We start from the raw sequence: 26,824 nt of genomic DNA on the forward strand, positions 1-26,824 counted from the left end.
ACCGATTTCAGGCTTTTTCAGCCCAAAATTACCCGAGCAGCCGCTTGCTTCCCTTCCCCCCCCCCCCCGTTTCGGCCCGAGGAAAGCTTGGGGTCAGCTGGGTAAGACCAGAAAACACACACATACCGCCAGGTTTGGTGGGTTTTGCCTCATTTTTGGTGGTTTTTTTTTCCTTGCTTTGGGTGTTTTTCCTTGCTTTGGGTGTTTTTTGGCATCTTTCTGAAGTCTGGGCAAGAGGTAGGCGAGAAAAAGCCATTTTTAGCCTCTAAACAGTGCCAAAACCCAGAGCTTTGGTCATTTTCCTCTACTAGGGGCAGTTTTATACCATTCTTCAACACTAAGCGAGGAGGAGTGCTGCTCCCAGAGCACATGTTCAACACCCACAGGCCAGAAAAGGGGGTATCTGAGGCAGAAATCACACGCACAGGACTCCTTGCCCCACCTTTTAAAGAAGGAGACGTACAAATGGTTGTGCAAAACCTGAATTTGCTAAAATATTTTACAGAACCGGCACATGTCCATGTAGAAATCAGTAAAAAAAGAACCCAACCAATAAGGAAACCAAGACCCTGCCTTCGTGGTAGAGTGAAAACAGGAGCTCTGCTGTCCCTTGGTGCTGAGCTGAGGCTGAGCCCACCCTGAAAGACACTGAGCTATAAAAATGATGTAAATCAGTAATTTAGCATCCAAACAATAACCCCCAGTGTAACAAAAGTGGAGGGACGGAGGCTTTGTACAAGAAGGGTGTTTAAAAGGCTTCAGGATCCACATGCTTTTAACTTGTGTTTGTTAAGGATGGGTTTTGTACAGCGGTTTATAATACATTGGTGGGAAGCGCTGGGAAGGTCAACAGCACGCGCTGCTTCCCAGGAAAGCCAAGAAAACCACCCAAGAAACCCCAAAAAAGGTTCAACGTTGTGCAATGTGCTGCCCCCCGGTCCTGGTGGCACTTAGTCCCTGCGTTCGGCTGCGCTTCCAAACCCGCAGTGGTTTAAGAAGCACAGAAAGGAGGAAAAAGAAGGCAAAAGTCGGCGGCTATCCAGCATCTCGTGTCGTGGGAATCGGTTTTGGTTTTTAAACAATGGGAATGATAATTTCAGGATCAAAAAAATGCTGTTTTGTGGGGATTTTCTCCTTTTCCTTCCCTCCCCCTCCCCAACCCCAACCCCCTTTTCTCCTCTTGCTTAAATAAATACATGGCATCCACCGCTGGATGGGATAAATCCTGGTGGTGACAGACACCTCTGGGAGTCTCCTGCTGCTCTCCTCCCTCAGGGTGTTTCAAACCCTGCCACACGGTATCCCGTCTGGTTGGTGATCACGCTCCCGTTCTGCCCCTGTGGTGGCTGCACGCTGTAGTTAGCGCCCATCCATGCTGCTGAAGACTGTGTTTGGCTGTGGGGGAAACGGTTCCTTAGGAGATGAGTTGGTAATGAGGGAGAAGGGAATGCAGAATAGAGGGGTGTGGATCCAAATCCCATCCCAAATCACCATATGTCGGAAATCAAATCACCAGTGTCTGAAGGGGGCTACAAGGATGCTGCAGAGGGGCTCTTCATCTGGGACTGTAGGGATAGGACAAGGGGTGATGGGTTCAAAATGAAACAGGGGAAGTTCAGGTTGGAGATAAGGAAGAAGTGATTTATAAGAGGGTGCTGAGGCGCTGGCACAGGGTGCCCAGAGAAGCTGTGGCTGCCCCATCCCTGGCAGTGTTCAAGGCCAGGTTGGACACAGGGGCTTGGAGCAAACTGCTCTAGTGGAAGGGGTCCCTGCCCATGGCAGGGGTTGGAAGTGGGTGAGCTTTAAGCTCCCTTCTGTGGTTCTATGTAATAAAGCATCGAGGTGTCTTGCCAGTTTGCGTACTGCTATGGACCTGGACTATCACCTCCTCCCCCCGAAGGGAAACCCCTCTCACACAAAGCCCAAGTAACTCACCTAAACCCCTGCTGATTCCATGCTTGGCTGTACACTCCATAGGCAGGGACCTGCCAGCCATTGGGCACGTACTGCCCGATCTGGGCACTGCCATACCACTGCCCCCACTGCCCGTACGCCGGCGGGTAGCTCACTTGGCTCTGCAAGAGGAGAACACCCAGGTGTTAGGTGGTGGTCTGGGTCAACTGGTGGGACACACACACCCCAGAGACCCTCTTTGAGGGGGGCTGGCTGCTACAATGACACCAGAACAGCCACAGAGATGGGTGCTTGGTTGGACACCCCTCTTGAATTCATTTAATAGCCAGGTTTGGAGCAAGCTGCTCTAGTGGAAGGTGTCTCTGCCTGTGGCAGGGGGTTGGAGCTGGATATACTTTGAGGCCTCTTCCAACCCAAACCAGTCTGGGATTCTGTGATTCTATGATGTAAGCCGTAGGTGACATGCATTGTGTCAGCTCTAACTGGCACACAGATGGATTTTACAGCCCCTTAATGGGTTTCTAGCAAAGACTCACGAGCAAAGCCCGCAGTGTGGAAGTTCTGACCTGCTGGACTGGATTGACCATGTCTGGCGTCTCCTTGCCCCAGTAGCACTTCACTACGTGTCCTTCTATAGTCGTCCCATTGACGGACACAATCGCATGCGCAGCGCTCTCGTGGGAATTGAACCTGTTGAACAGAAGTTGTGCCAACATAAACCACCGCCTCCATGTGTAACTGCCCCAGACAGCTCCTCTTGGATCTGGGATGTGATGAACACTAGCCCGGACACAGAATCCTTATCCCATTCCCTCCATGGTGGTGGTGGTGGTAATCATGAGGCCTTTTTCCCTGCCTCAGTGCTGGCTCTCCTGCCTCACTGTCATAACCATGCCTAAACAAATCAGGAAATCTGGCAGCAAGGGGAGAAAATCAGTTCATAATTGGGTTTTATTACCTGGAGCCTCAACAACAAAGAGATGAGGATGCTTCAGAAAAAGCCTCTCAAGCTTGACTGTCTGCCTCTGCTGTGAAATCACACCCAAGGAACAGACAGGTCCCATATGTGAAGGGCTCTGCACCAGTTTAGACTGGGCCAAGAGGTTTTCTTTACTGGTGCCACAAGCCCTAACTCCCTCCTCAGACGAGGCTGCTGTCCCAGAAAGCTGCTGTGAAGCTTTCACACCCACCCCTCCATGCACCACAGCACCAAAACACGTGATACCATCATTGCCATCACCTTCATCCACCCACATCCTTTGCCTACCGTACAAAGGAGTAGCCTTTATCCGGGAACACTCGGATTTCCATAATCTGCCCGAAGGGAGAAAAGGTCTGGCGCATCAGCTGCTCTGAAGCAGGAAGAAACAGAGCAGCAAAGTGAGGTGATCGTGGTGTTATTCACCTTGCTCCATGTGACTGCAGTGTGAAGGCACAGTACCTGTGAGCCCCGAGGTGACACCTCCACAGTACACGGTGCAGTTGCTCGGGCTGGACTGATTGACCACATCGTCGTAAGACAGTTGCTTGGCGTTTGCTGAAAGAGATTTTACAGAGCTTATTAGTGGATCAGACATTATGTAGGAATTCTAATGCTGACCGGCGTGAGATGTGGAGCATGAGCTGCCAACACCCATCAAGTAGGTCCCATACACCTAATTTAGGATCCCTCCAGTGAAATTTGATGCAGTCCCTCTTTGTGTCAAGGCCTAAAGGCAAGGGAAAGGAGTTACAAAGCCAGAGCTGTCCTGGACAGCTGGAGGTTGGCCAAGACATGAATAAGGGAGACTCATGGAATCAACCAGGTTGGAAAAGAGCTTTAAGATCATCCGGTCCAACCGCTCCCCAGCACTGCCAAGGCCACCACTGACCCATGGCACTGATGGCCTTGGCTACACGGCGTGTGAACACTTGCAGGGACGGTGACTGCAGCCCTGCCCTGGGCAGCCTGTTCCAATGCCTGAGCACCCTCTGGGCAAGGAATTACTCCTCAGCTCCCTCTAAACCTGCCCTGGTGCAGCTTGAGGCCGTTTCCTCTTGTCCATTCCCTTTTTCCTTGGGAACAGAGCCCAGCCCCCTCCTGGCTCCATCCTCCTGTCAGGCAGTTGTAGGGAGTGATCAGGTCCTCCCTGAGCCTCCTCTTCTCCAGACTGAACCCCCCAGGTCCTTCAGTCATTCCCCATCACCCCTGTGCTCCAGGCCCTGCACCAGCTCCGGTGCCCTTCTCTGGCTCTGCTCCAGCACCTCAATGTCTCTGTTGTCGTGAGGGGCCCAGAGCTGAACACAGGATTTGAGGACCTACATTCATATGTACTCTTTGGAGCCGGAGGTTTTCTTGTCGCCCAGTTTGTTCTGATTTGCCTTCCACCAAGCCACTGACCACCCATCTGCTGAATCGCGTTCTCTGCATCCTGGCCATGAGAGGGAGAGAAGAAAACCCGTTGTTGGCATCTCTTCCTTTCGCGATAGAGCCAAACTAATGACCCTCCCCGACAACTGTGATGTGCTAGAAGAAATCCTATTTCAAAGAAAGCAGATTTCAGCAGGGCGAAGGACATGGCGAGGCCTAAGACCCTCTTGATTGTCACTGTCACCTCAGTCCATCATCCATTTGGATGACCCTTGTGTTTAGAAACACTAAAGCAGCAGTAGAGCGTTGTGACAAAGAGAGAGAAAAGAATTCTCCTTGCAGGCAGAGAAACCAGCTATGGACATGGATTGGGACAAGGCACGCTCCCTCCCCATAGTGGCTGCTGAAAATCACTGCCTGCTTTTTGGGGACACTGGAGCCCATGCTGCAGCTTACCCATTTATTGAAGAAGGAGACGAAGCCATATCCTTTAGATTTCCCCGTTGCCATGTCCTTAACCACACGTGCATCTCTAAAAAGCAGAAACAAGACCCAGGTCAGCGCCTTCACCACCTGAGCCTCCTAAAAACGACAACTTGAGTCACACCCCTAACACCTTATCTTCATGTTTCACCTTTACTAAGGTCAACTGCTTATTGCACCAGCAACACAGTCAAAGCAAAAGGCTTCTTTTCTACACAGAACTTTACGAATGCTTTGGCAGGTAGTAGCAAAATTAAACTTAAATGGTGTAAACATGCAAATCAAGAGCTTCTCTAATGTACTTTACAACAGTTGGCCCCCGCTTCAAAATGCTTTTACAGACTGTTAAAGACACAAAACCACGGTCAAAGCAGCTACTCCAAAGAATCACTTTACAGCATGTAGCTAACATTAGCTCAAGGGCTCTCTTTAATCATGCAATCTTTAAATGCGCTATTCATTTGCCAACACATTTCTACCTTCTAATTCAAAGTATTAAATAGAAAAAAATGAAGAAAAGATAGGAATTAAAAGGCATACGTCGCCTGTTAACTGAATTCTTTAATTTTCTCGGGTCAATTCGTTACCCCCTTTTTGGCCTGTGGGCAGCTGTAAATTTTGAGAGATTGACATTTTCAGAAATTATTGAAGAAAAAAAATCAAAACACTGAAACATTCATGTCTTAAAAGAGAAAAAAAAAAGAAAATAAAAGAGAACACTACATATCAGACATCATTTCAAGTGCATTTGTACAACAGCAATCATACAGGACTGATCGGAAACTACGAGAGAGGAGAAGGGGAACAAATAAAGAAGGAAAGAAAGAAAAGGGAAAAGAAATAAATGAAAGTTTATAAAAGTAAATAAGAAAACTACAACGTTTGTCCACTGTGAACTGTAGCTTGTAGTTAGCCATGGCAATTCTGTCCATTCTTCAGAGACACTCTGCAAAATAACCAGAGCCCTATTATTTGAGATTGAGTTAAAAAGAGAACCCAGCTACAAGAGCTAAACCCCACTCCTGGAATGCCACTCTACCCTGTTTCTCAGGCAATCTGTGGACACGTTAGCCAAGGGGCGAGATCCTCTTGTGTACCACAGGCCACCCCTCTCCTCCCCTCCTTTGCCCCACACAGACAGGCATGAAAAGAACGGGAACAACATAAAACCAGTCAGAAAGTCATGCAATGTCATTTACTGTATAAAATAATGGGGGGGGGGGGGGGGCAGAGAAACTATAGTGTTAACATGTGCACAATGTTTAGCATTCAGAGACTGGCAAGAAAAGTCACAATGAAGAGGTTTGTTACGCTCAGGGTGGAGGGCTTAAGCTTTTCTAAGCCTTATGGTAACTGGAAATGCTGCATCTTAAGTCTAATTCAGCCCATAGCACTGACACCATCACCAAAGGCCCCCAGGAAAATACTTCACCCAAAGCTACAGCAGAAATGTTCTTTCCCTTCTCTTGGTGAGACCCCCATTGCCCCTTCCCCCTGTCTTTTTCCCCCTTTCCTGGGTTAGGTTAGAATTTGGGTCATAGGCTGCAAACTGCCTGAGAAGATGCACTTTGCTTATCCTAGCTGGGTTTGCTCTGAAGAGCCTATAGAGGGAGAGGGGGGAAAAACTCATCTCTACTTACCCTCAATTGAAAACGTTGAAAATAAAAGACTTGAGAACAAGTGAAAACATGCATACAGCAAGCATAAAAGGAAACCACAATGAAAGTGTGCTTTTACAGTGATTAAAAACCCCCAGATGCAAAGAATTACCAACAGGTCTTATGGGCTAATCATGCAGTAGTTCAACCACGGTGTCATTAAGAGAACAAAAAGCTGAGTTTAGCACCAACAATGTTAACAAAAATAGTAATGAAAGAAAAAATGATCAGGAAATATTCCATTAGCACCACATTTCCAGAAACCAGGCACTGATGAAGAACAGGAAAAGTCAAGTAGCTTCATTCCACCACTTAAGAGACAGTAGCAATGTTTTTCCTGGTTAAAATCGAACAAGTAGAAAATCTTTGGCTTTATTTAAGCCCTCGCTTTTGGAGCAAGAGTTCTAAAGAGTCATTGCAGGGCTAATACTTAATCTGCTGCTTTAGGGGGAGGAAAAGAACCCGAGTTTCACTTTGGAGAGTCAGGATGAGGCAGGCCAAGCCACAAATGCCCCACCATAGGCAAGAGCATCGCTCGCCCTTCCCTGTCACCAGCATGTAGCAACAGCTCTGTGTCCAAAAAGCTCTGCTAGAAAAGATGGGACAACAGCCACAGCCCCACATATCTGGACCACGGGCTGATGCTCACTGTGATTTTATATTCCCCCAGCCAACATTCAGCTTTGCTTTGGATTCAGGAGGGGGTTTGGGGTTTTTTGGGGGTCATTTGTTAAGGGTGACTGTCCACTGAACCTCAGACACCCAGCTCTGGCTTGGGCAGGGGAAACTCTCACAGCTCCACCGCAGTCCCATCTATTCCTGCCTCCCTCTCATACTCATTCCAGCAGCTCAGCTTGACTTTAGAGCCCCTCATCCCTTCCATCCAGACTACATTTGCCCAGAGGATAAAGTGACTCTCCTTAGGAGTCCAACCCTCTGCACTTCCTAGATGACAATTACAAAAAGATGCAGTCAAGCATTATAGTTGTCTGAAGCAAGTCACATTCAGATCACATTTTGTTTTCAAAACCTTATCATAAGAGGAAATCAAGCTGGCATTACAAGAGTAATACACTGGGCTCTGAGGGGGAAAAAAGACAAACAAAAAACAAACTTACTTCAATTACATGTTCACTACCCAACACTCCAAAGCACTCTATGTTCTCTTACATCACCATCAAGAAACTTCAATGTCCAGTATAGACAACACTACAAGGAAAATTAATGGTTTACATTTGGAGGATGGAATGAACGAACCGCTCCTTACTCAGCTACACCCTCAATACAACAAACTGGCAGGTGGTGGAGACCTGTGAGCACCATTCCCCCTTTGCAACACGTTCACTCGCTACACCATCACTCAGCACTGCTGGGACGAGGGCACCTCCTTGACCTGAGATGCCTCATGGCTTTGGCTGAGCCCTTCGGGTCAAAGGCTTACACTGACCCAGCGCCAAACGCTTTGAGGCCACTCTAACTGCAGCCTCCAGGTGCCCCAATGAGTCTGGTGCTAAAAAAGGTTCATTTTGTGGGAAACAGGAATTAAACTTTGGCTATGGGTGGCTGGCACACCATGGCTAACAAAGAAACTCAAGCCTCACACAACGTGAACGTGCACACGGACTCGGTCACGGACTGTGCTGATGTGATCACCAAGAGGGGAATGCAAACCCCAGCTTTAGGAGTCAGATTGTTTTGGTGTTGCTTTGCCAGACGAGGCAAGGAGTATAAAACCAAAGCAAGTTGGATGCAACCTGTCTAGGAAAGCAGAACAAACTGCTCTAAAGGCTTTGGGTTCCGGGTCCCTGCCTCACGCCCGACCGCTCACACTCAAGCCGCTGGATGAAGAGGTGAATCCTGCACTGCACCAACTCTCCTGTTTTACTTACTGAAACATAAGGTTGCCTCCACTTAGGAGAGAGAAACTTTGACTTCATTTGCCCTAAGAAATGACTTACGATATTCTTCCAAACGGTGCGAAAGCTGCTTTTATGTCTTCGGTTGTGATTTCGGGGCTGAGGTCTCCAACAAAGACGTGGAAATGGTCTTTTGGGGCAAAAAGAGACAAAAAAAGGGATTTTAATGCATGAAAGTGGCACCTGAACGCACTTCCAAGCTACGACTGACAACTGTATGGAGACTAGAGTTTACCATGAAACAAATTTAATGCTATTCCTAAGAGATCCTTTGCTTGGCAGTGCTAAGCCAGGGATTTTAAGGCTACTACAGCGACACGTGGCATTTATGGCTTGTATTTTACAAACCACTTTTCAGACCAACCAGCTTTTACTGTACAACCTGAAAACTATTCTTTAGTCTTAAACTATCTATTGAATGTGTCAAGACTACAGGAGGATCTTTTTCTCTGTACACTACTGTTATGCTTTGACATGGCAGGAGATTCAAAGAGGTTTCAGGATAGGGGTAACTCTTGTTCCAGAGCACTTTGAACCTGGCTACAATGTCCAGGTTAACACCAGAGGTGAATGAAGAACAACTCAAAAAACGACCTTGCACTGCCAACAGTTTGCTGTTAAAAGAAGTTTGAGCTCTCAAAAGCCAACAGTTTTGGTTGCCCAGCCGACACACCAAGGGAATTCAATGGCTGTGAATCCAGGAGTGAACTAGGACTGAAAGTAGGGGAATGAAAACAGGGATCCCTTCAATTTGGATCAGAGCCATAAAAAACATGCACTAAAGCAAACCTAAAGTCCTGCATCTAAGGTGTCTTCCACTACAATCAGCATGTCACATGTTATCCTAGTGATACACAGACTTGTTTGTACCATGGCAGGTATAAAACTCTCCAGCCTGCTCAGATGCTGATGTAATTGAACCCCACTGGCCTATGGAAATTCAAAGCTGGCCAGGAAAAGCAGCAATCCACAGGCTTTCTGTGAGCAATGGAACTCCATTTTGGAAGTCTAGATACTCCTGAGGAGCCTGTCTGCAGGAGCACACACCTCACAGGGAGCCAGCTGCCTCAACAGTAGGGGATAAGGGGCTTTGTGGCTTTCACTACTACACTCATAACAAACTGCTAGACATTAGCACCAGAATGGAACAGTGGACACTAAATTGCTTTCTGATACTACAGGGAAATGAAAGGGAAGTCTTTCCATAAAACAAAAGAAATCAATTTAGGAACAAAACCCCCATAGAGAGCTTCAGGTGGTTAGTGAACACCCTGGCGACATTTCATTTTATGTTTAAGAAGACACAATTACCTTGTGAACGCTGTGGGCTGACAACGGTACTACCTGATGACAAAGATTAGATTTGTTCTTAAGTTTATTAACACAAACACATTCAATAATATCTTAGGATTATGATCAAAACATTACTGTTTCTAATTGTAGGATGCTTACTGCTTATGTTTAAAAGCTACTCATAGAAATCAAATATGTACTCAAAGCACAAGCAACACTTACTGCTGGTATCTTTCTTCTGGCTGCTGGGGGTCGTCGCCCAGTTGACTTTAACCTCCTGCAAGCATTAGTTGCTCACGTTAGATCAAGCAAATCCCAGCTATCAGACACCCCCAGCACTTTGTTCTGATGCTACAGGAGCACCAGAACCTGTTCAAGTTTGGGGTGGAAACTCAAGTTTAAGATGCATTTCTTGGGAAAGGGTTTGTTCTGTCAAACTGTGTTTCACTGGTTAAAAGCAAAGACAGGAAGCAGACTTGTTCTGGAATTTGGTTTGGATGGGTGGTTTTTTTCAGGGGGAGAGGGAACATTATGCTGATTGATAAGCTTCATAACTCTGATAAGAGTTAAAACGCTTGCTGCACCCCCTGTCTCTAGTTCTACATCCCCACCTCTGTGTTGTTCTTCCTATAACAGTCTCAACAGCCTGCTCTCAGTCGTGTTACATGAAGCCCTCTGCCCAAACCAAGTGCCTAATATTTGCAGTGCATCCACTTTGTCTCAAGTGGTATTTCACCCACACCACCTGAGACAGCCTGTTCTTCAACTCCAACTCACCCTGTAGACATGACAGCTTACCTTACCCATTATCTTCCGGCCATTCATAGCAGCCAGCGCTGCAGCCGCATGCCGATGCTCATAGAACTCCACAAAGCAGTACGGATCGTTTCCAGCTGTCTGATAACAGACACAAAACAAGGATTATTGATACAACCCTCTTCCAACTCTCCTCTGTTCAACTCAGCTCCTTATTCATTACATCTAAACAGCTCAAAGAGGACAGGCCTTCTTACTTTACACAGAGACCCCAGTCAGTGCACTAATGATGCTCCAGGAAGTTTCAATTCTGCTTTAGAAAGCTTAAAGCATGGCAAAGAACTTTCTCAGTCTATCTCCTCTATGACACCCACATGCATGAACATCTTCATTCCTTCTCACAATATCCAGCCATCCTTACATTTAACATCAGACACAAGGCAGAAATGATGGCAAAAGGACATGACTGTGATCTCCAGCCTTATTACATCCTGTTAACTGCATTTCCAATGGAATTCCAAAATATGCACGCATAGCCCAAGGCCATGAGCTGGGAGCAGCATGAAACCCATTAGGTGAAGGCTCTTACATCCATTATCATTTTGCAGTTTTTGCATGGTCCAATCTGGCTGAAGAGCTGGAGGATGAGCGCTTCAGTCACATCTCTTGACAGGTTCCCCACGTATCTATGGGAGCAAACACAAAGTTAGAAGCCATCCTCGAGTCTGCTCGTCAGTAACTGAGCAAACACTGCCCAATGCTGTTCCCCCAACACCCAACCCAGGGTGCTGACATGAAGTGTGTAGAGCAACGAGGCAGAAATGGTCTGGTAACAGTGGGTGGCACAGTGCCTGTCCTCAGCCCTTGGTACTACCCAAGGCTTGTGTCTAAAATTGCACCCTGGTTCAAAGCCAGATGTGGACACCTCGACCTACAAACCAGTTTCCACCTCTAGGAACAGGAGTTCCGATAACCCCATGCAGTCATCGTTCCCCAGATGCCACCTCCCCAGCTGCCTGAGCAGCTTGATCTTGGGTTTAGGAAGCACAGGAGAGGAGACTGGGTCAGTTCCTTTTAAAGAACGATTCACCATCCGAAATCATTACATCTGCCTGAGACAACCGAGCTCAAGTGTAGGCATTCCCCCATCCTCCCCCATTTGAAAGCATCAGCCTCTGCGAGCGCAGCCCCGCTCTGACTTGGGATGCTGGCATTCTGGGCTATGAAACTCCTCCTCAACCCACAAGCGGGGTTGTTTTCGTTGTTGTTGTTGAGCCCAAGTCACGGGAGTTTTAAAAAAAGCACCCAGAGAAACCTCAGCTCCAAAGGTGGGGCAGCACCTTTCCACAAAGGAATATTCTGTGGTGAACCACAGCCTCTGCAAGCAGAGTCCTGGCCAAATCCTGCTGCCGGAGCCATGTCAATAAAGCAGCAATCCCCCCTGTCTCCATGCAAGAGCTGTAAAGGTGTTGTAAGAAAACAAGAAGGCAGCAGAACCTGGGACTTGCTGCACTCCTCCTGTTGACAGAATGGCCTGAACAGCCTTCCAGAAGAGATGGGTGCGCTCCAGTGTTGGGTTGAGCAAGAGAATGGAGGAACAAGACACACAGCCCCTGGTTTTCAGTCAGAAATGACCCCATATTAGTAATTTGAACAACTGTTTTAAGTAGGATTCAGAGCTGTTCTGCTTCTTAAAGTCCACACACCAGTATCAGATCTTCACAAGCATCCTCTCACTCACAAAGCAAGTAACTGCTGCACTTCTGAGGTTTCCTTAAACAGAGGATGGCTTACTGTGCTTCATTAAGGCAATTAACTTTGTGCTTGATAACACCAGGATATTCTACATATTTCGGCCTGCCATCAAGTTCAACTGAGTCATAACTTGTGAGATTTCTTATTTTCTCTTTTTTAAAACAATTTAGCACCATTTGGATAATGAATAAGCCACTAAAGTGAGGAGAGTCTCAAGTGACCTCCCAGGTCTAAGTTTATTAATGGTTTATTTGTGGCTGAGCTTTACCTACACAGGAACCTTTGCACTCATGCTGGTGTTTCACCCTGATAATCAGACAGGCATCTCCTGAAGCATTCCCCATCTTAATGCTGGATTTAGCTGGAAAAAAACAGGATTTAGGGAAGTGACCTCTGACAGCCCCAGGAACCTTTCAAAACGCACCCCTTCAAAGGAATGGCAGCAAGGCATCTGTGCGCATACACACAGACAATGTGTAACTGTGTAGTAGAATCATGGAATCAACCAGCTTGGAAAAGAGCTTTAAGCTCATCCAGTGCAACTCTTCCCCAGCACTGCCAAGGCCACCACTAACCCATGGCACTGATGGCCTCAGCTACGCGGTGTGTGAGCACTTGCAGGGACGGTGACTGCAGCCCTGCCCTGGGCAGCCTGTTCCAATGCCTGAGCACCCTCTGGGGAAGGATTTGCTCCTCAGCTCCATCTAAACCTGCCATGGGGCAGCTTGAGGCCGTTTCCTCTTGTCCCATCCCTTGTTCCTTGGGAGCAGAGCCCAGCCCCCTCCAGGCTCCATCCTCCTGTCAGGCAGTTGTAGGGAGCGATTGGTCCCCCTGAGCCTTCTCTTCCCCAGACTGAACCCCCTAGGTCCCTCAGCCGTTCCCCATCACACTTGTGCTCCAGGCCCTGCACCAGCTCCGGTGCCCTTCTCTGGCCCTGCTCCAGCACCTCAATGTCTCTCTTGTAGTGAGGGGACCAAAGCTGAACACAGGATTTGAGGTGTGGCCTCACCAGTGCCCAGTGAAGGGACACAATCCCTGCCCTGGCCCTGCTGCTGCATTAGATGTGAACTACTCTCACTTCTACACAAAGCTTACAAACTCCAGTGAAGTCCTGCCATACTGTCAACCATGCCAACCTGGAAAAAACAGAGCTGTAGTCGCCCAAGCAACAATCCCTTGTGTTATTTCCTCCTATGGACTCTCTCCATGCCATGCTCAAGCTGCTTGACCACCTTAAGCCTGCCACAGAGCTCTGTTGTGGCTCTCCTTCCCTATAGCTGAGACAGGGGCAGGGTCCAGCACACCCGGACCTTGCCCAGGTCCAGTTACACAAGAAATCACTGGGTGCTGAGATGACCCTGCCAGCTAGAACAGGAGAACTCTCCTGTGTGGCATTCCTGTCGTCTCCTACACCTTTCCCATCCCTTTCTCCCCTGCTAATTGGATTCTCATTAATAAGTCAGCCAATGTTGCTTTGAAACTATGCTATACAAGGCAAACTATGCAGACAATTCTATTTATTCACTGCACAGTGAATACATCTTCTTGAAAGGTAATATCAGACTAGTGGATGTTGGCACCTCTGCATCCTTTAGACATACAGGGTAAACGAGAAGTGTTCTGCAAGCACCTGTGTGTCAAACACAAACAGGAGGTCTCTGTAAATTCAAAATCACTGTCTGCCCTGTAACTGCTCTTCAGACTCATAATCTCTGCCGTTGAAAAGCAGCTTTCAAGGAAGGTAATGCGCCACGTGAACATGGGCTGCCTATCCAGGAAATCATTTACATGAGTAATACAGCTCCTGAAACACCAAGGCTCTAACGCCCCCCTTCAAAGCAGGGGGTGACGTGGAAACAGCAAATACTTCCAACAACATCCAGAACCTGCTCTGGAAAAACGACTTAAAGGTGCTAAAGGAAAAGGTAAGTGGTTTGCAGACCACTCACAATACTGCATCCAAGGAAGGAGCCCCGTAACCCACATCCAGATGGGGTTTCGTTAGCACTATGGACAGGAATCCTCACACGAGCAAGTACCTCACCCACACTACAGAGCCAAGCTGGAAAGATATCCCTTTAAGCTGCACTTTCTTCCTTCAAACTGCTCTTTCTCGGCCCCATCTGTGACATTCAGCTCATGACAATGACTCCGTATGAATGGAGAAAGTCACTCGGAACGATCCAAAGGAGCACCATTCTGGGTCCATTGCTCCATACTCAGCTCACACGTGTTTGTGCAACAAGCCACACATGCTCCAGGACAGATAACTCCTTCCCTTGAGCAGACCACTCGGCTCCAGACAACGGCTTCATTGGGACGGGGGGAAAAACACGCTCCTAAATCAACATGCAGCTATGCAAACAGGTCTGACTGTGTTTGCAGACACCAAGAATAGCTCCCAAAAGGCACACACCAGAAAGACAACGGGATTGTAAAAGCAGGGAGCGTGTAGCACTCGGGGAAGCTGGACCAGAGGAGCTGGCTTAAGTCACGTAAGAGCCTTGTTTCACTGCACTCAGCCACGTCATTGAGCAGCCCTTGGGGTAGACGAAGCCACTGTCCAAAGGCAGAACATTCCTCTCGCCATGGAATAGATCCCATCTCATAGAACGGTTAGGGTTGGAAAGGACCTTAAGATCATCCAGTTCCAATCCCCCTGCCATGGGCAGGGAAACCTCACACTAAACCATCTCACACAAGGCCTCGTCCAACCTGGCCTTGAACACCACCAGGGATGGAGCATTCACAACCTCCCTGGGCAGCCCATTCCAGTGCCTCACCACCCTAACAGGAAAGAATTTCCTCCTTAGATCCAATCTAAACTTCCCCTGTTTCAGTTTGAACCCGTTACCCCTTGTCCTGTCACTACAGTCCCTAATGAAGAGTCCCTCCCCAGCATCCCCATAGGCCCCCTTCAGATACTGGGAGGCTGCTGTGTGGTCTCCACACAGCTTCTCTTCTCCAGGCTGAACAGCCCCAACTTTCTCAACCTCTCTTCATACAGGAGGTGCTCCAGTCCCCTGATCATCCTCGTGGCCTCCTCTGGACTTGTTCCAACAGTTCCATGTCCATTTTATGCTGAGGACACCAGAACTGCACACAATGCTCCAGGTGAGGTCTCACAAGAGGAGAGCAGAAGGGCAGGATCACCTCCTTCGCCCTGCTGGTCACGCTCCTTTCAATGCAGCCCAGGATACGGTTGGTTTCTGGGCTGTGAGCGCACACTAAAGCCAGCTCATGTTCATTTTCTCATCGACCAACACCCCCAAGTCCTTCTCCTTGGGCTGCTCTGAATCTCTTCTCTGCCCAACCTGTAGCTGTGCCTGGGATTGCTCTGACCCAGGTGCAGAAACTCCTTCCTGTCCTTCCTCCCCATAGCTCCAGCACTGAAACAGACAGCAAAGCTCATACAGAGGTGGAATAGAAACACACTAGGCTGTGATTTCCCACCTCTTAACACGGGAAAGCAGTCCAGAGAAGCACACAAAGCCAGGATGCGCTCCTGCCTTTCCAACACCACTTGGAAAGCCCAGATCCCTTGACAGTAGCGGGCGTCTGCCCAAGACCGACACAGAAGTTGCTTGTAATTAAAGCAACTGATAACTTTAACACATCAAGGAGCTGCCCTGCAGCTACCATGAGTCCTTTGGGAAGTAACGTGCTCGCAGGGTGCTTTAAACACCCGGTTTCACGGGCAACCCCCGTTTACTTCCATGGAGCTGCTGAACCAGGCTCCGGCTCTGAGCCCAGGGCACCCCCCACACCCCTGATGAGCTGGCAGTGAAAAGAAACGGTGCAATTCCGCCAGATCCTCGCTAAAATGTGCCTGGAGCGAACACCGAGCGGGATTAACGTGTCCCGAGCCCCCTTCCCTCCACATGGGAGCCCCGGGATGGGGAGGGGGGAGCTGGAAGCCGACAGCACCACTGGGAAGCAAGGCAGGGAACGGGAATAGCGGGCCTGAGCCGTCCCAGCCGCCGCTGACCCGTCGCGGAGGCCCGATCCCGCCGACGGGGCCCTGAGGGGAGCGTGTGTGAGGGGAGCCCGGGCCGCCCCTCCCCGCAGGGCCGGGAACAATGGGCGGTCTCGCCCCTTCCCCACTCACAGGGTCTTGGGCATTTCATCCTCCATGGCACCGCCCGCCCCAGCTCTTCACGCCGAGCCGCGGCCCCGCCGCCCCGTCAGCGCCCTGGGCAGCCCGAGCGGCGGACAAAGCCCCCGCCGCTCCTCGCAAAGATGGCGGGCGAGCGGGCCCGGCCGGCCGAGAGGGGGCGGTAACGCGCATGCGCTCACCGCGGGCGGCGGGATGCCTCCGGATGAGGTTTCCCGCCAGCCGACGCTCCCGCGCATGCGCCCGGTTACCGGTGACCGACGGGGTTTGCGCCCGGTGGTACCGGGTGCTTCCTCAGCGCCGCGGGACGGGAAGCGAAAAGAAGGAGATGAATAGTTAATTAACAATTAATAGCAATTAATAGTTAATTATAATGGCAACGAAAAGGTTTTGCGCCGCCCGGGAATCGAACCCGGGTCGCAAGAATGGGAATCTTGCATGATACCACTACACCAGCGGCGCTGCTACCAGCATCCCGCCGCCCTCTCCCATGGCCGCCCGCCCGCCCGGTCCTCCCGCCCGGTCCGCCCGCCCGCCGCCGGGGCGGCGCTGAGCCCGGCCCCCGCCATGTCGGCCTTGCGGCTCTTGGTGCTCCTCGCCGCTCTCTGCCCGCCCGTGCCGGGCCTCGGGGGGCAGCGCGGTGCCCCCGGCAAGATCGGTACAGCGGGGAAGGGCCGAGGTGGGGGGGGCGGCGGGGCGGGCCGTGAGGGGCAGCGCTGACGGCCCGTGCCCGTTCTCGTCAGCCGTGGTCGGCGGCGGGATCGGAGGCGCGGCCGCCGCGTACTTCTTGCGGCAGAAGTTCGGGAGGAGCGTGCGGGTGGAGGTGCTGGAGAGGGCGGCGGTCGGGGGCCGCTTGGCCACGCTGGAGGTGGAAGGCGCCGGCTATGAGGCGGGGGGGTCCGTCCTGCACCCGCTCAACCTGCACATGAAGCACTTCGTGAAGGAGCTGGGTGAGTGCGGACCCCAAGTGCACCGCACGCACCCCGGAGGGATGCGCTGGGTCCAGGTCTGCTCTGGTGGGGGCACGTCCCCTTAAAGAGCAAGCCTGGGTTGTCCCCCTCCCTTCCCCACTAGCCTTCGCCAGTATCCCCCTCAACATCCCCCCTTAGCCTTCCCCCATGTCCCCCAATAGCCTTCCCTTATATCCTTCCTCCGTATCCCCCCCAAAATCATTCCCTCATACCCCCAATGTCCTTGTCCAATACCCCCCAGTATCCTTCCCTTTTATCCTTGCCCAATACCTCCCCAATATCCTTGTCCAATACCCCCCCAGTATCCTTCCCTTTTATCCTTGCCCAATACCTCCCCAATATCCTTGTCCAATACCCCCCCAATATCCTTCCCTCATATCCTTTCTCCATATCCACCCAATATTATTCTCTCATACCTCAATATCTTTCCCTCATATCTTCCCCAGTGTCCCCCCATATCCTTCCCTGGTGTTCCCCCTTATATCCTTCCTTCATATCCCCCCCCAGTATCCTTCCTTTTATATCCTTCCCCCATAAATCACCCCCAGTATCCTTCCCTGATACCCCTTCTCCAGTACCCCCTCATAGCCCCCTGTGGTACCCCAGTCTCCACCCAGGTAAAAGGAGACCCATATCCCAATGGCAATGATACACCTTCTCCCCCATGGCAATGCGTTAAACCCGTCAGAAAGGTCCAGAAGTCACTGCAAATAACTGCTTGGCTCCTGGTCAAGAATGAATTCCCCTTTCTCAGGGATGCAGTCTTCAATTGCTCACCCTTATCAGCACAGAGCTAGAATCAAGGTGTGGTAGAGTTTAGCTTCAAGCCAACCTGGCAGTGCTCAAGGCCAGGTTGGACACGGGCTTGGAGCAAGCTGCTCTAGTGGAAGGTGTCCCTGCCTGTGGCAGGGGTTGGAACTGGATGAGCTTAAGGTTCTTTCTACCTCAACCCATTCCATGTTTCTATGGCACAAGCTCTACCTCTCATTAAATGCTGTTTTCTCCCCAAGGCCTCTCGGTTGCCCCAGGACACGGCAGCCTCGCAGGGGTTTATAACGGGGAGGAGTTTGTGTTCGAGGAGAGCAACTGGTACATCATCAACCTCTTCAAGCTGCTCTGGCACTACGGGCTCAACCCCCTACGGATGTACATGTGGGTGGAGGACATCCTGGACAAGTTCATGCGGTAGGTCTGGGCCCTGCTAAGGATGGAGGCTGCGGGAGATGGGTGAAACCTGCTGCTGAGCTGTAAAGATTGGTGTTGAGAAAGGAGCCTCTGGTGCCCTTTCTCCATCATCAATCGGTTTTCTAAGGGAAAAGGTAAGTGCTGTCATCTTCAAACAGCAACAACACGAGGTGCGAACATGCATTGGATAGGGATGTGCCAACACTCTGGCACCTGGGTGCTAAAGGGAATGAAATTTCTACCTGTGCACAAAGGGATTTTGTTAGGAAAGATCAGGAAATGAATCATGAAGGTCCAGGTCTGCATAGGCTAAGGCTTGGCTGGAAGGACAAGCCCTGTTGTTCCATGCAGGCTCTCAGGAGCTGCATTGTGAAATCCTCCACAGCTTCAGCAAAAGTAATTAACAGCAACTGAACACTAATTTCTTGCCTCTGATTAAAGGATCTATCGCTACCAGATGCATGACTATGCCTTCAGCAGCAACGAGCACCTGCTTCATGCCCTGGGAGGGAATGACTTCATCCAGATGCTGAACCAAACCATCGACGAAGCCATGCAGAAAGCTGGCTTCTCCCACAAATTCATAAATGAGGTGGTTTGTCCAGCCATGAGAGTCAATTATGGGCAAGGTGTCAACATCAATGGCTTTGTAGGTGAGTGTTTCATAGGTTAACCTTCCAGTGTGGCTGGAATCCCACCCCACATCCCAGTCCTGGGGTCCTGGTGCTCTTTATGGGCATGGGATTCCAGGTCCCCGAGCTGGGGTACTGCTTCACTCCAACAAAGTGCTGGCAACCTGCTTAGCCCTGGCCATCAGCAACCTCTGTGCCCCAAAAGGATGTTTTCCCCCCTTATTTTCTACTGTTTCAGGTGTTCCCTCCACACAGCTACATCAAATGAATGATCCTAATGATTGTGGTTTCCTTTGTAGGTGCTGTCTCTCTGGCAGGGGTGGAATCGGGCGTTTGGTCAGTAAAAGGTGGGAACAAACTTGTCTGCACTGGCCTTCTCTACGCCTCCAAAGCTGAAGTTATCTCTGGTACAGTGTTATCTATAGAGCCAAAAGTCAGACCCAGGCCCACAGGTGAGTTGGGTTTGCTTTCCCTTTGGTGGGGATGGGAATGGCTCATTCCAGCAGCTGGAGAGTGGTGTTGGCCTCAGTCACTGCTCTTGGCAGACCAAACCAACACATTGGGTCTTTTGGGGGGTTATTTTAAGATGAAATTAGGGTTCTGCTCAAAGTCCCATCTCACCACCCTCCCACAGCTAAGCTGGTGCTAGTTCACAGAGCTACTTCAGCCTGCAGCAAGGCATCATTAGCCTAAATGTATGGTATTTTAAAGGAATGATGGTTTTTAAAGACGCAAACGGGATTCCCTTCCGCCATAGAGAGGGCTAACAGAGCTTTTCTCCCCCAGGGGACCCCATAAAGCTCTACCAGGTGACGTACAACACTACATCAGGACTGACAGGGGACACGTATGACATCGTTGTCATCGCTGCTCCGCTCAGCCCCAAAATGGCCAACATCACCTTCAAGAACTTCGACCCTCCTGTCCGCGAGTTCCCAAACCTTTACCACAAGACTGTGGTAACGTTCGTGCACGGACGGTTGAACGCCTCTTTCTTTGGTTACCACGATCCAGAGGCTTTTAGTTTCGGTGCCATCTTCACTATGGAGAACCCCAAACTGTTCTTCAGTAGCCTGGGGGTGGTGTCTCCCGTGGAGGATGGAGGTGGTGAAGGGAAGCCGGCCTTGCAGTCTGCCGTCTGGAAGGTGTTCTCCAAGGAGGTGCTCACCAAAGAGCAGCTTAACCTGCTCTTCTCCTCCTACGACTCTGTCAAGGTGAAGACGTGGTTGGCCTACCCCCACTACAGCCCCCCTGAGGGGTGTCCTCCTGTCATCCTCCATGACAACATCTACTACCTGAACGGCATCGAGCGGGCAGCCAGCGCCATGGAGATGAGCGCCATCGCTGCCAAAAACGCCGCCCTGCTGGCTTACCACCGGTGGTACGGCAACACCGACAGGATCGACCAGGAGGGTTTGCACGAGAAGCTGAAAACGGAGCTTTGAGCCACGCAGAGCCAATGGCTGGAAGCATCTGAAGATAAGGATCGTGTCCTGTAGCTGTTTAACCACAGTTAGAGCTAAGGAACGATGAACTCTTCGCTTAGCCCCTCAGAGGGGACGTGCAGCCAGCTCAAGATGGACTAGGATGACAGAGGAAGCTTTCCCATGTGAACTGGCCCTTCCCCAAGCAAATTCCTGTGGTCTTTCACTGGGAAAACTGTTCCATCTATCCCCGTGTGAGATTAAAGTAGTTTTAAATGCAATATTGACCCCAAAACACCCTCCATGGTAAGAAGTCCACTCAGGATCTGCATCACTGTGATTACTGCGATTAAGGCACATTGCCTTCCCTCTCCCAAGTATTTCAGGGAGGGAATGTCAACTTCTTGACTGTAGATCTCTCCACCTCAGCTATTTGTGAAGGGTTTGTCAAGTTATTCCTATTAGTGTGGTGGAAATCAAGGCTGTGTTTTTAATTTGCTTCCAGAACAAGTACTGGAGCTTATGGGCTGGGGGGATTGGTCTGCTAGGAGGACATGAGTTGCGAAAATCGGTTGGAAGTAGTCAAAGCCACCCCTGTCCTTTGCTTTATTAAGGTTTAAAAGCATTAATAATTTAGAGGAGAAGAATCTGTGTCCCATAACTGCCTCTAATAACGCTGCCATACCTCAGCTGTGTCTGAATATTGCCCTTACAAATGGCATCCTTAGTGGTGCTGGACAAAGCACTTGACACCTTGTATTAAACTTGGAACTGAATTAAAACCACAGTGGTGAAAAAGATGATTTCTGCCTCTAAGGACCTGTATGTGGAAGCACCTTTGCTCACAAAAAAACATATCCAAAAGACTTAATTTGGACCCATCTGGGGGAATGATGGAAAGGTTTCTTCAGTCCCAGTCAGTTCCGGCAGGCTTTGGTTCCTGCACCACACATCCATGGTGCAGAAGAAAGAGTGATTACGATGATTTAAAGAAAACTCCTGCTTTTGTGCAGCCCAGCTTGGTACAAATACTCCACACCACTTTTCACTAAGGTGAATGTTACCATTTTCCTGCTGTTTCAGAGCCAAATAACCCCTGAACATACATGAAACAGTGTTGTAGCTCCTTTCTGAAATAGGAAGGGGATGGCCACCCAAAGTAGCACCAATTTCACACTTGCTTGGATAAACCCCACCTTTCTCTGTGTTTGAATGTAGAACATCCATCCCAAGAGCCAGCAAGGCTTCAGCTGCCCCATTACACCCCCCAGAGCATAAAGTACAACTTAATTTATGTCAACCATTACAAAATTTATTTAACAAAACAAAAATAAGTTTATGCTCAGGGTGCTTCAGGGCAGATTCAAGGAGTAAACAGAGCAGGTTGGTCAGGGCTGGTTACAGCTGGTAACAACGAGGGCTTCCCTGGTGCTATACTCGTTCCAATGCTTCCAGCATGATGATGCTGTTTCCTCTTATTACCTAACAGCAGAAGTTCAGAGCAGCTAGTGAGATGCAGCACACTCAGCACCCTCCCTCCCATTTATTACCCCAAAAGCTGACGCTGCACCAAAAATTCACATGGATTTTCCTCCCCAGTAGATGAACACTGAACGATTTAAGTCTAAACCCTCCTAGGTTGTTCCATGCTATTGAAATCCAGGTTGTTTTCCACACACCAGCTACAGGCTTGAGTGTGCCCTTCCCACAGCACTCACCACCATGCCAATGTTGTTCTGCTGTCCACCCGGTGCCATCTCCACGCACTCATCAATGACCAGGTTCATGAAGGGATCAAACCCCCGCAGGATCCCTTGGACGTGTCGGCCACCATTTAACTTCACTATGAGAAATTGGGAGCACAATCAGAGAAGGAAAGGTGCTGGATAGGAGTTTTTCCGTGTTTTCTCACCAGGAGTGTGGCTTTGAAATGGAGTGGGGCCACAGGGTGAGAGGTTCTGTTGTTAATCAGAGGCATTTAGAGCATCAAAGAAACAGGTTGGGAAATTGCTTTAAGCTCATCAAGTCCAACCATTCCCAGCACTGCCAAGGCCACCACTAACCCACGGCACTGAGGGCACTGGCTCCACGGTGTGTGAACACTTGAAGGGACGGTGACTTCCACTCTCTGAGCCCTCTTTTGGGAAGCAGAATCATCCTTACCACGTCCAGCGTTGCAAAAAGACCATTTTAAGAGTTTAGGAGCGTGAATTTTAAATTAATACCGACCCAAATGAATGGATTTTGAGGAAGAGTCCAAATTATAAATCAGTATCGATCCGAATGAATGGGTTCTGGAGGCTGAAACCACTCAGGGCCCACTCCGGCCCTCGCTGAGCACCGGCACCCAGCGAACCACGAGGGGGGCACCAAGACCGCCCCCCCCTCCCCGCTTTCCTCCCGCGGCCGCGCAGCCCCTTTACCCCGCCGACACCCGCGGCAACGACGGCTCGGGGCCGGGAGCAGCTCCGGGACTCACATGACAGCTTCTTGTCCATGAACCTGCAACGAGACAACGGCGGCGGCTGAGCGGGGGGGGGGAGCACCGCCATTCCCGCACCCCATCCCCGCCGCCATGACACCGGGGACACCGCGGTGCACGCCGGGAAACCGGCGGGCGGCGGATGGCCGCGGGGCCCGTTTGTACATCCGCTCCCGGTCCCCCTTCTCTTCCCGTTCCCGTTCCCGTTCCCGGTCCCGGTCCCGTTCCCAGTCCCGATCCCGTTCGCACTTCTTCAGCTCGGGCGGGTGCGCTTTGCTCATGGCGGCTCCTCAGACCCCGCTCCCCTCACGCTGCCTCTGGCGCCCCGCCCTGACGTCACCGCACCGCCCGCCTCACCGCTCCCATGCTAGCCAATGGCGGCCTCGCCTTGGTCGTTTCCCCCACCCCTCCTCCCACCTTCGCAGCCAATCACAGCCCGCGGAGCCGCTACCGTACTGCCCCGAGCAGCAGCGCAGAGCGGGTGCGCGGGAAGAGAAGCAAAGCGCGGGAGTGCGCGGCTGCACGAGGAAATACGGCGGGAAGGCAGAAACGCGCCTACGGCATGGCCCGGGTGTGAACGTGTGTGTGTGTGTGTGAACATGTGTGTACATGTGTGTGTGTGAACATGTGTGTGTGCATGTGTGTGTGTGAACATGTGTGTGTGTGTACGTGTGTGCGTGTACGTGTGTGTGTGAACATTTGTGTGTGCGAAAATGTGTGTGTGTGTGTGTGTGCACGTGTGTGCACATGTGAACGTGTGTGGGCATGTGTGTGCGTGTGTCTGCATGTGTGAACGTGTGTGCATGTGTGAACGTGTGTGTGTGTGTGTGCATGTTTGTGTGCATGTGTGACCATGTGTGTGAACGTGTGTGTGCATGTGTGAACGTGTGTGCATGTGTGAACGTGTGTGTGTGCATGTTTGTGTACATGTGTGACCATGTGTGAAGGTGTGTGCATGTGTGAACATGTGTGTGCACGTGTGAATGTGTGCATGTGTGAGTGCACGTGTGAATGTGCGTGTGCACGTGTGAATGTGTGTGTGCATGTGTGAACGTGTGTGCACGTGTGAACGTGTGTGCACGTGTGAATGTGTACATGTGTGAATGTGTGTGTGCACGTGTGAACGTGTGCGTGAGAACATGTGTGAATGTGTGTGCATATGTGAACGTGTGTGTGTGCATGTGTGAGTGCACGTGTGACCGTGTGCATGTGTGCACGTGTGAACATGTGTGCATGTGAGATGCGTATGCACGTGTGAACAGGTATATGCATGTGAGAACATGTGTGTGCACATGTGAACGTGTGCATGTGAGAACGTGTGTGTGCACGTGAGAACGTGTATGCATGTGAGAACATGTATGTGCACGTGTGAATGTGTGCACGTGAGAACACGTGTGAACATGTGTGTGCACGTGAGAACGTGTGTACGTGAGAACACGTGTGAGGTGTGTGCACGTGAGAACGTGTGCACGTGAGAACACGTGAGATGTGTGTGCACGTGTGCATATGTACATGCGAGAATGTGTGTATGTGTGCGCACATATGAACACGTGTGCACATGACCGTGTGCGTGCACGCGCGGCCACGCGTGTGCATGTCTGTATGAGTGCGTACACACACGTGTGCACACCGGGGTCACCCCATGCCCTGCACACACACAGGGCACGTCTGCAGCCCCCCCCCATCCCCTGCACATCACCCCATGCCCTGCAGAGCACCGCAGCACCCCAGAATGGTTTGGGTTGAAGGGACCTTAAAGCTCCTCCAGCTCCAACCCCTGCCACGGGCAGGGACCCCTTCCACTGGAGCAGCTTGCTCCAAGCCCCTGTGTCCAACCTGGCCTTGAGCACTGCCAGGGATGGGGCAGCCACAGCTTCTCTGGGCACCCTGTGCCAGCGCCTCAGCACCCTCACAGTAAAGAACTTCTGCCTTATCTCCACCCATTTATGTCTGGATCCATCACCCCTGTCCTGTTGCCACCCGTGCACCACCCCATAGCGCACACGAGCATCACCCGGCAGCACCCGCACCCAGACCCCGCAGCAGCGTGGCTCCTCCTCGCCTTTAATGAGCGCGGAGTCGGGGTTCAGGGGGGAGCCCCCATCACTGCTGCAGGGCCCCCAGGCTGTCCTTCATCTTCTTGGCCATGGTGGGCACCAGGCGGAGGTGGTCGTCCCCGCACGCAGCCAGGCAGGCGTCGAGCTGCCCGCGCACCCTGGCCTCCGCTGTCCCTGCATCCAGAGCATCCTTCGCCTTGTCATTGCAATGCAGCGTGCAGCGGCTCAGGCGGTCCTGGGGACACAGGTAACGGGGTCAGTGGGTACCGGGGCATCCCCATCCCGGTGCGGGCTGTCCCATCCCGTCCTCACCTGGAAGCTCTCGAGCTCGGCGGTGACGATGGCCTGCGCCTGGGCGAGGGGCGCGTGGCAGCGCTCGATGCAGCGCTGCACCTGCTGCATGGAGGCCGCGCTGTCCTCGCAGCACCGCGCGCTGCACCGGAACATGGTGCCCTGTGGGGATGTGGGGTGAGCGGGGACACCCCAAACCTTTGTGGGGGAGCACCCTGTGTATGCAGCTGGGGGGGGACGATGGACACATGGGGGTGCAGGGTAATGGGGGCACAGGGTGTGATGGGGATACAGGGCAATGGGGTGTAGAGGGTGTGATGGGGGACGCAGGGCAGTGGGGGCACAGGGTGTGGTGGGGGATGCAGGGCAATGGGGTACAGGGTGTGATGGGGGGACATGGCAATGGGGGCACAGGGTGTGATGGAGGGCACAGGGCAATGGTGGGTACAGGGTTTGAAGGAGGACACAGGGCAATGGGGGCAGAGGGTGTGATGGGGGATGCAGGGCAATGGGGGCAGAGGGTGTGATGGGGGGCACAGGGCAATGGCGGGTACAGGGTGTGATGGAGGATACAGGGCAATGGGGGCACAGGGTGTGATGGGGGGCACAGGGCAATGGGAGGGCAGAGGAAACGCACTGGGGGGAGTACAGGGAATATGTAGGGGATAGAGGATGTTGTGGAGGGTACAAGGCATGTGTGGAGGGCACAGGAGATGCAATGTGGGGAGCACAGGCTGTGAGGGGGGTACAGGGCAAAGTCTGGAGCTATGGGGGGGGCTCAGGGCAACGGGTAAAACAGGGTGTAATGTGGGGGTACAGGACAATGGGGGCACAGGAGATGCACTTGGGGATCATAGGACATACATAGAGGACACAGGACATGTTGGGGGGCACAGGGCACATTAGGGGGGCACAGAGTGCATTGGAGGAGCACTGGAGACGCAATGGGGTGGGGGCACAGGGCAATGTGTGGGGGCACAAGACATGCAGGGGCGGTACAGGTCAATGCATAGGGGGCACAGGACGTGTTGGGGGGCACAGGACGTGTTGGGGGGCGCGCACGGGGCTGGGGGCTCCCGGCCGCACTCGTGCTCACACACGTGGGGCATTGGGGGGGGGGGGCGGCAGCGGCTCCCCCCTCGGGGCCAGGGCCCGGTCCCGGTCCCGGTCCCGTCCCCGTTCCCCCCCTCCTCCGGTACCTGCAGGCCGCGGATGCGCTCCCGCTCCAGCTCCTGCACCGCGCCCTCCACCGCCGCCTGCACCCGCGCCTGCGCCGCCTCCGCCATCGCGGCCCGGCCCTGCCGAGCGCTGACCCCGCCCCGGGGGCGGGCACCGGCACCAGCGCCCGGCTCCTCCCGTTCCGCCCCCGCCGCGGGTCCCGCGGGGCTCCCGGTGCGCGCACGCGGTACCGAGCCCGCGCTGCGGATGCGCCCCCCCCCCCCCCCCCCCAAGCAGCATCTCCCGGTCCTGCGCCGGGGGCGTCGCCCTGCGGAGGGGCCCCACTGGGAGCGCTGGGGTCCGGTGTGAGGATGGAGCCCCCCCA

General features: G+C 51.9%; 4 protein-coding genes and 1 non-coding gene across 12 annotated transcripts; 1 reads left to right on the plus strand and 4 right to left on the minus strand.

The window, feature by feature from the left end:
• Positions 1-469: 469 nt before the first annotated feature.
• TIA1 (TIA1 cytotoxic granule associated RNA binding protein) lies at positions 470-16,408 on the minus strand. Of its 8 annotated transcripts, XM_061479005.1 has the most exons (13): positions 16,234-16,404; positions 10,960-11,056; positions 10,413-10,511; positions 9,837-9,891; positions 9,633-9,665; positions 8,364-8,451; positions 4,721-4,796; positions 4,217-4,325; positions 3,356-3,451; positions 3,182-3,266; positions 2,481-2,604; positions 1,936-2,075; positions 470-1,395 (listed from the first exon to the last, which is right to left on the minus strand). In XM_061479005.1, the coding sequence occupies exons 1-13, from the start codon at positions 16,257-16,259 to the stop codon at positions 1,272-1,274; spliced, it is 1,152 nt and encodes a 383-aa protein (XP_061334989.1). In that variant the 5' UTR covers positions 16,260-16,404; the 3' UTR covers positions 470-1,271. The 8 variants fall into 8 exon arrangements, with proteins under 8 accessions (XP_061334989.1, XP_061334990.1, XP_061334993.1 ...); XM_061479006.1 differs by lacking the exon at positions 9,633-9,665 and having other exon boundaries at positions 16,234-16,402; XM_061479009.1 differs by lacking the exons at positions 9,633-9,665; positions 16,234-16,404 and having other exon boundaries at positions 10,418-10,511; positions 10,960-10,977.
• A 222-nt stretch (positions 16,409-16,630) lies between these two features.
• Positions 16,631-16,701, minus strand: TRNAG-CCC (transfer RNA glycine (anticodon CCC)). The gene has a single exon. It is a non-coding gene; the product is annotated as a tRNA-Gly (tRNA).
• Positions 16,702-16,805: 104 nt separating this feature from the next.
• PCYOX1 (prenylcysteine oxidase 1) lies at positions 16,806-21,251 on the plus strand. The gene is made up of 6 exons (XM_061478997.1): positions 16,806-16,897; positions 16,983-17,189; positions 18,221-18,395; positions 18,837-19,048; positions 19,327-19,479; positions 19,814-21,251. Exons 1-6 carry the CDS (start codon positions 16,807-16,809, stop codon positions 20,470-20,472), a joined length of 1,497 nt encoding a protein of 498 aa, XP_061334981.1. The 5' UTR covers position 16,806; the 3' UTR covers positions 20,473-21,251.
• A 490-nt stretch (positions 21,252-21,741) lies between these two features.
• Positions 21,742-23,285, minus strand: SNRPG (small nuclear ribonucleoprotein polypeptide G). The gene is made up of 4 exons (XM_061479022.1): positions 23,183-23,285; positions 22,931-22,953; positions 22,170-22,294; positions 21,742-21,933 (listed from the first exon to the last, which is right to left on the minus strand). The coding sequence occupies exons 1-4, from the start codon at positions 23,212-23,214 to the stop codon at positions 21,883-21,885; spliced, it is 231 nt and encodes a 76-aa protein (XP_061335006.1). The 5' UTR covers positions 23,215-23,285; the 3' UTR covers positions 21,742-21,882.
• A 1,722-nt stretch (positions 23,286-25,007) lies between these two features.
• On the minus strand, positions 25,008-26,573 carry FAM136A (family with sequence similarity 136 member A). The gene is made up of 3 exons (XM_061478939.1): positions 26,481-26,573; positions 25,303-25,443; positions 25,008-25,225 (listed from the first exon to the last, which is right to left on the minus strand). Exons 1-3 carry the CDS (start codon positions 26,565-26,567, stop codon positions 25,037-25,039), a joined length of 417 nt encoding a protein of 138 aa, XP_061334923.1. The 5' UTR covers positions 26,568-26,573; the 3' UTR covers positions 25,008-25,036.
• Between the last annotated feature and the right edge of the window lie 251 nt (positions 26,574-26,824).

Source organism: Pezoporus flaviventris, unplaced genomic scaffold (assembly GCF_033815535.1).
Source record: "Pezoporus flaviventris isolate CSIRO_AGI_PZ_B2104156 unplaced genomic scaffold, CSIRO_AGI_Pfla_v1 ptg000138l, whole genome shotgun sequence".
NCBI lineage: Eukaryota > Metazoa > Chordata > Aves > Psittaciformes > Psittacidae > Pezoporus > Pezoporus flaviventris.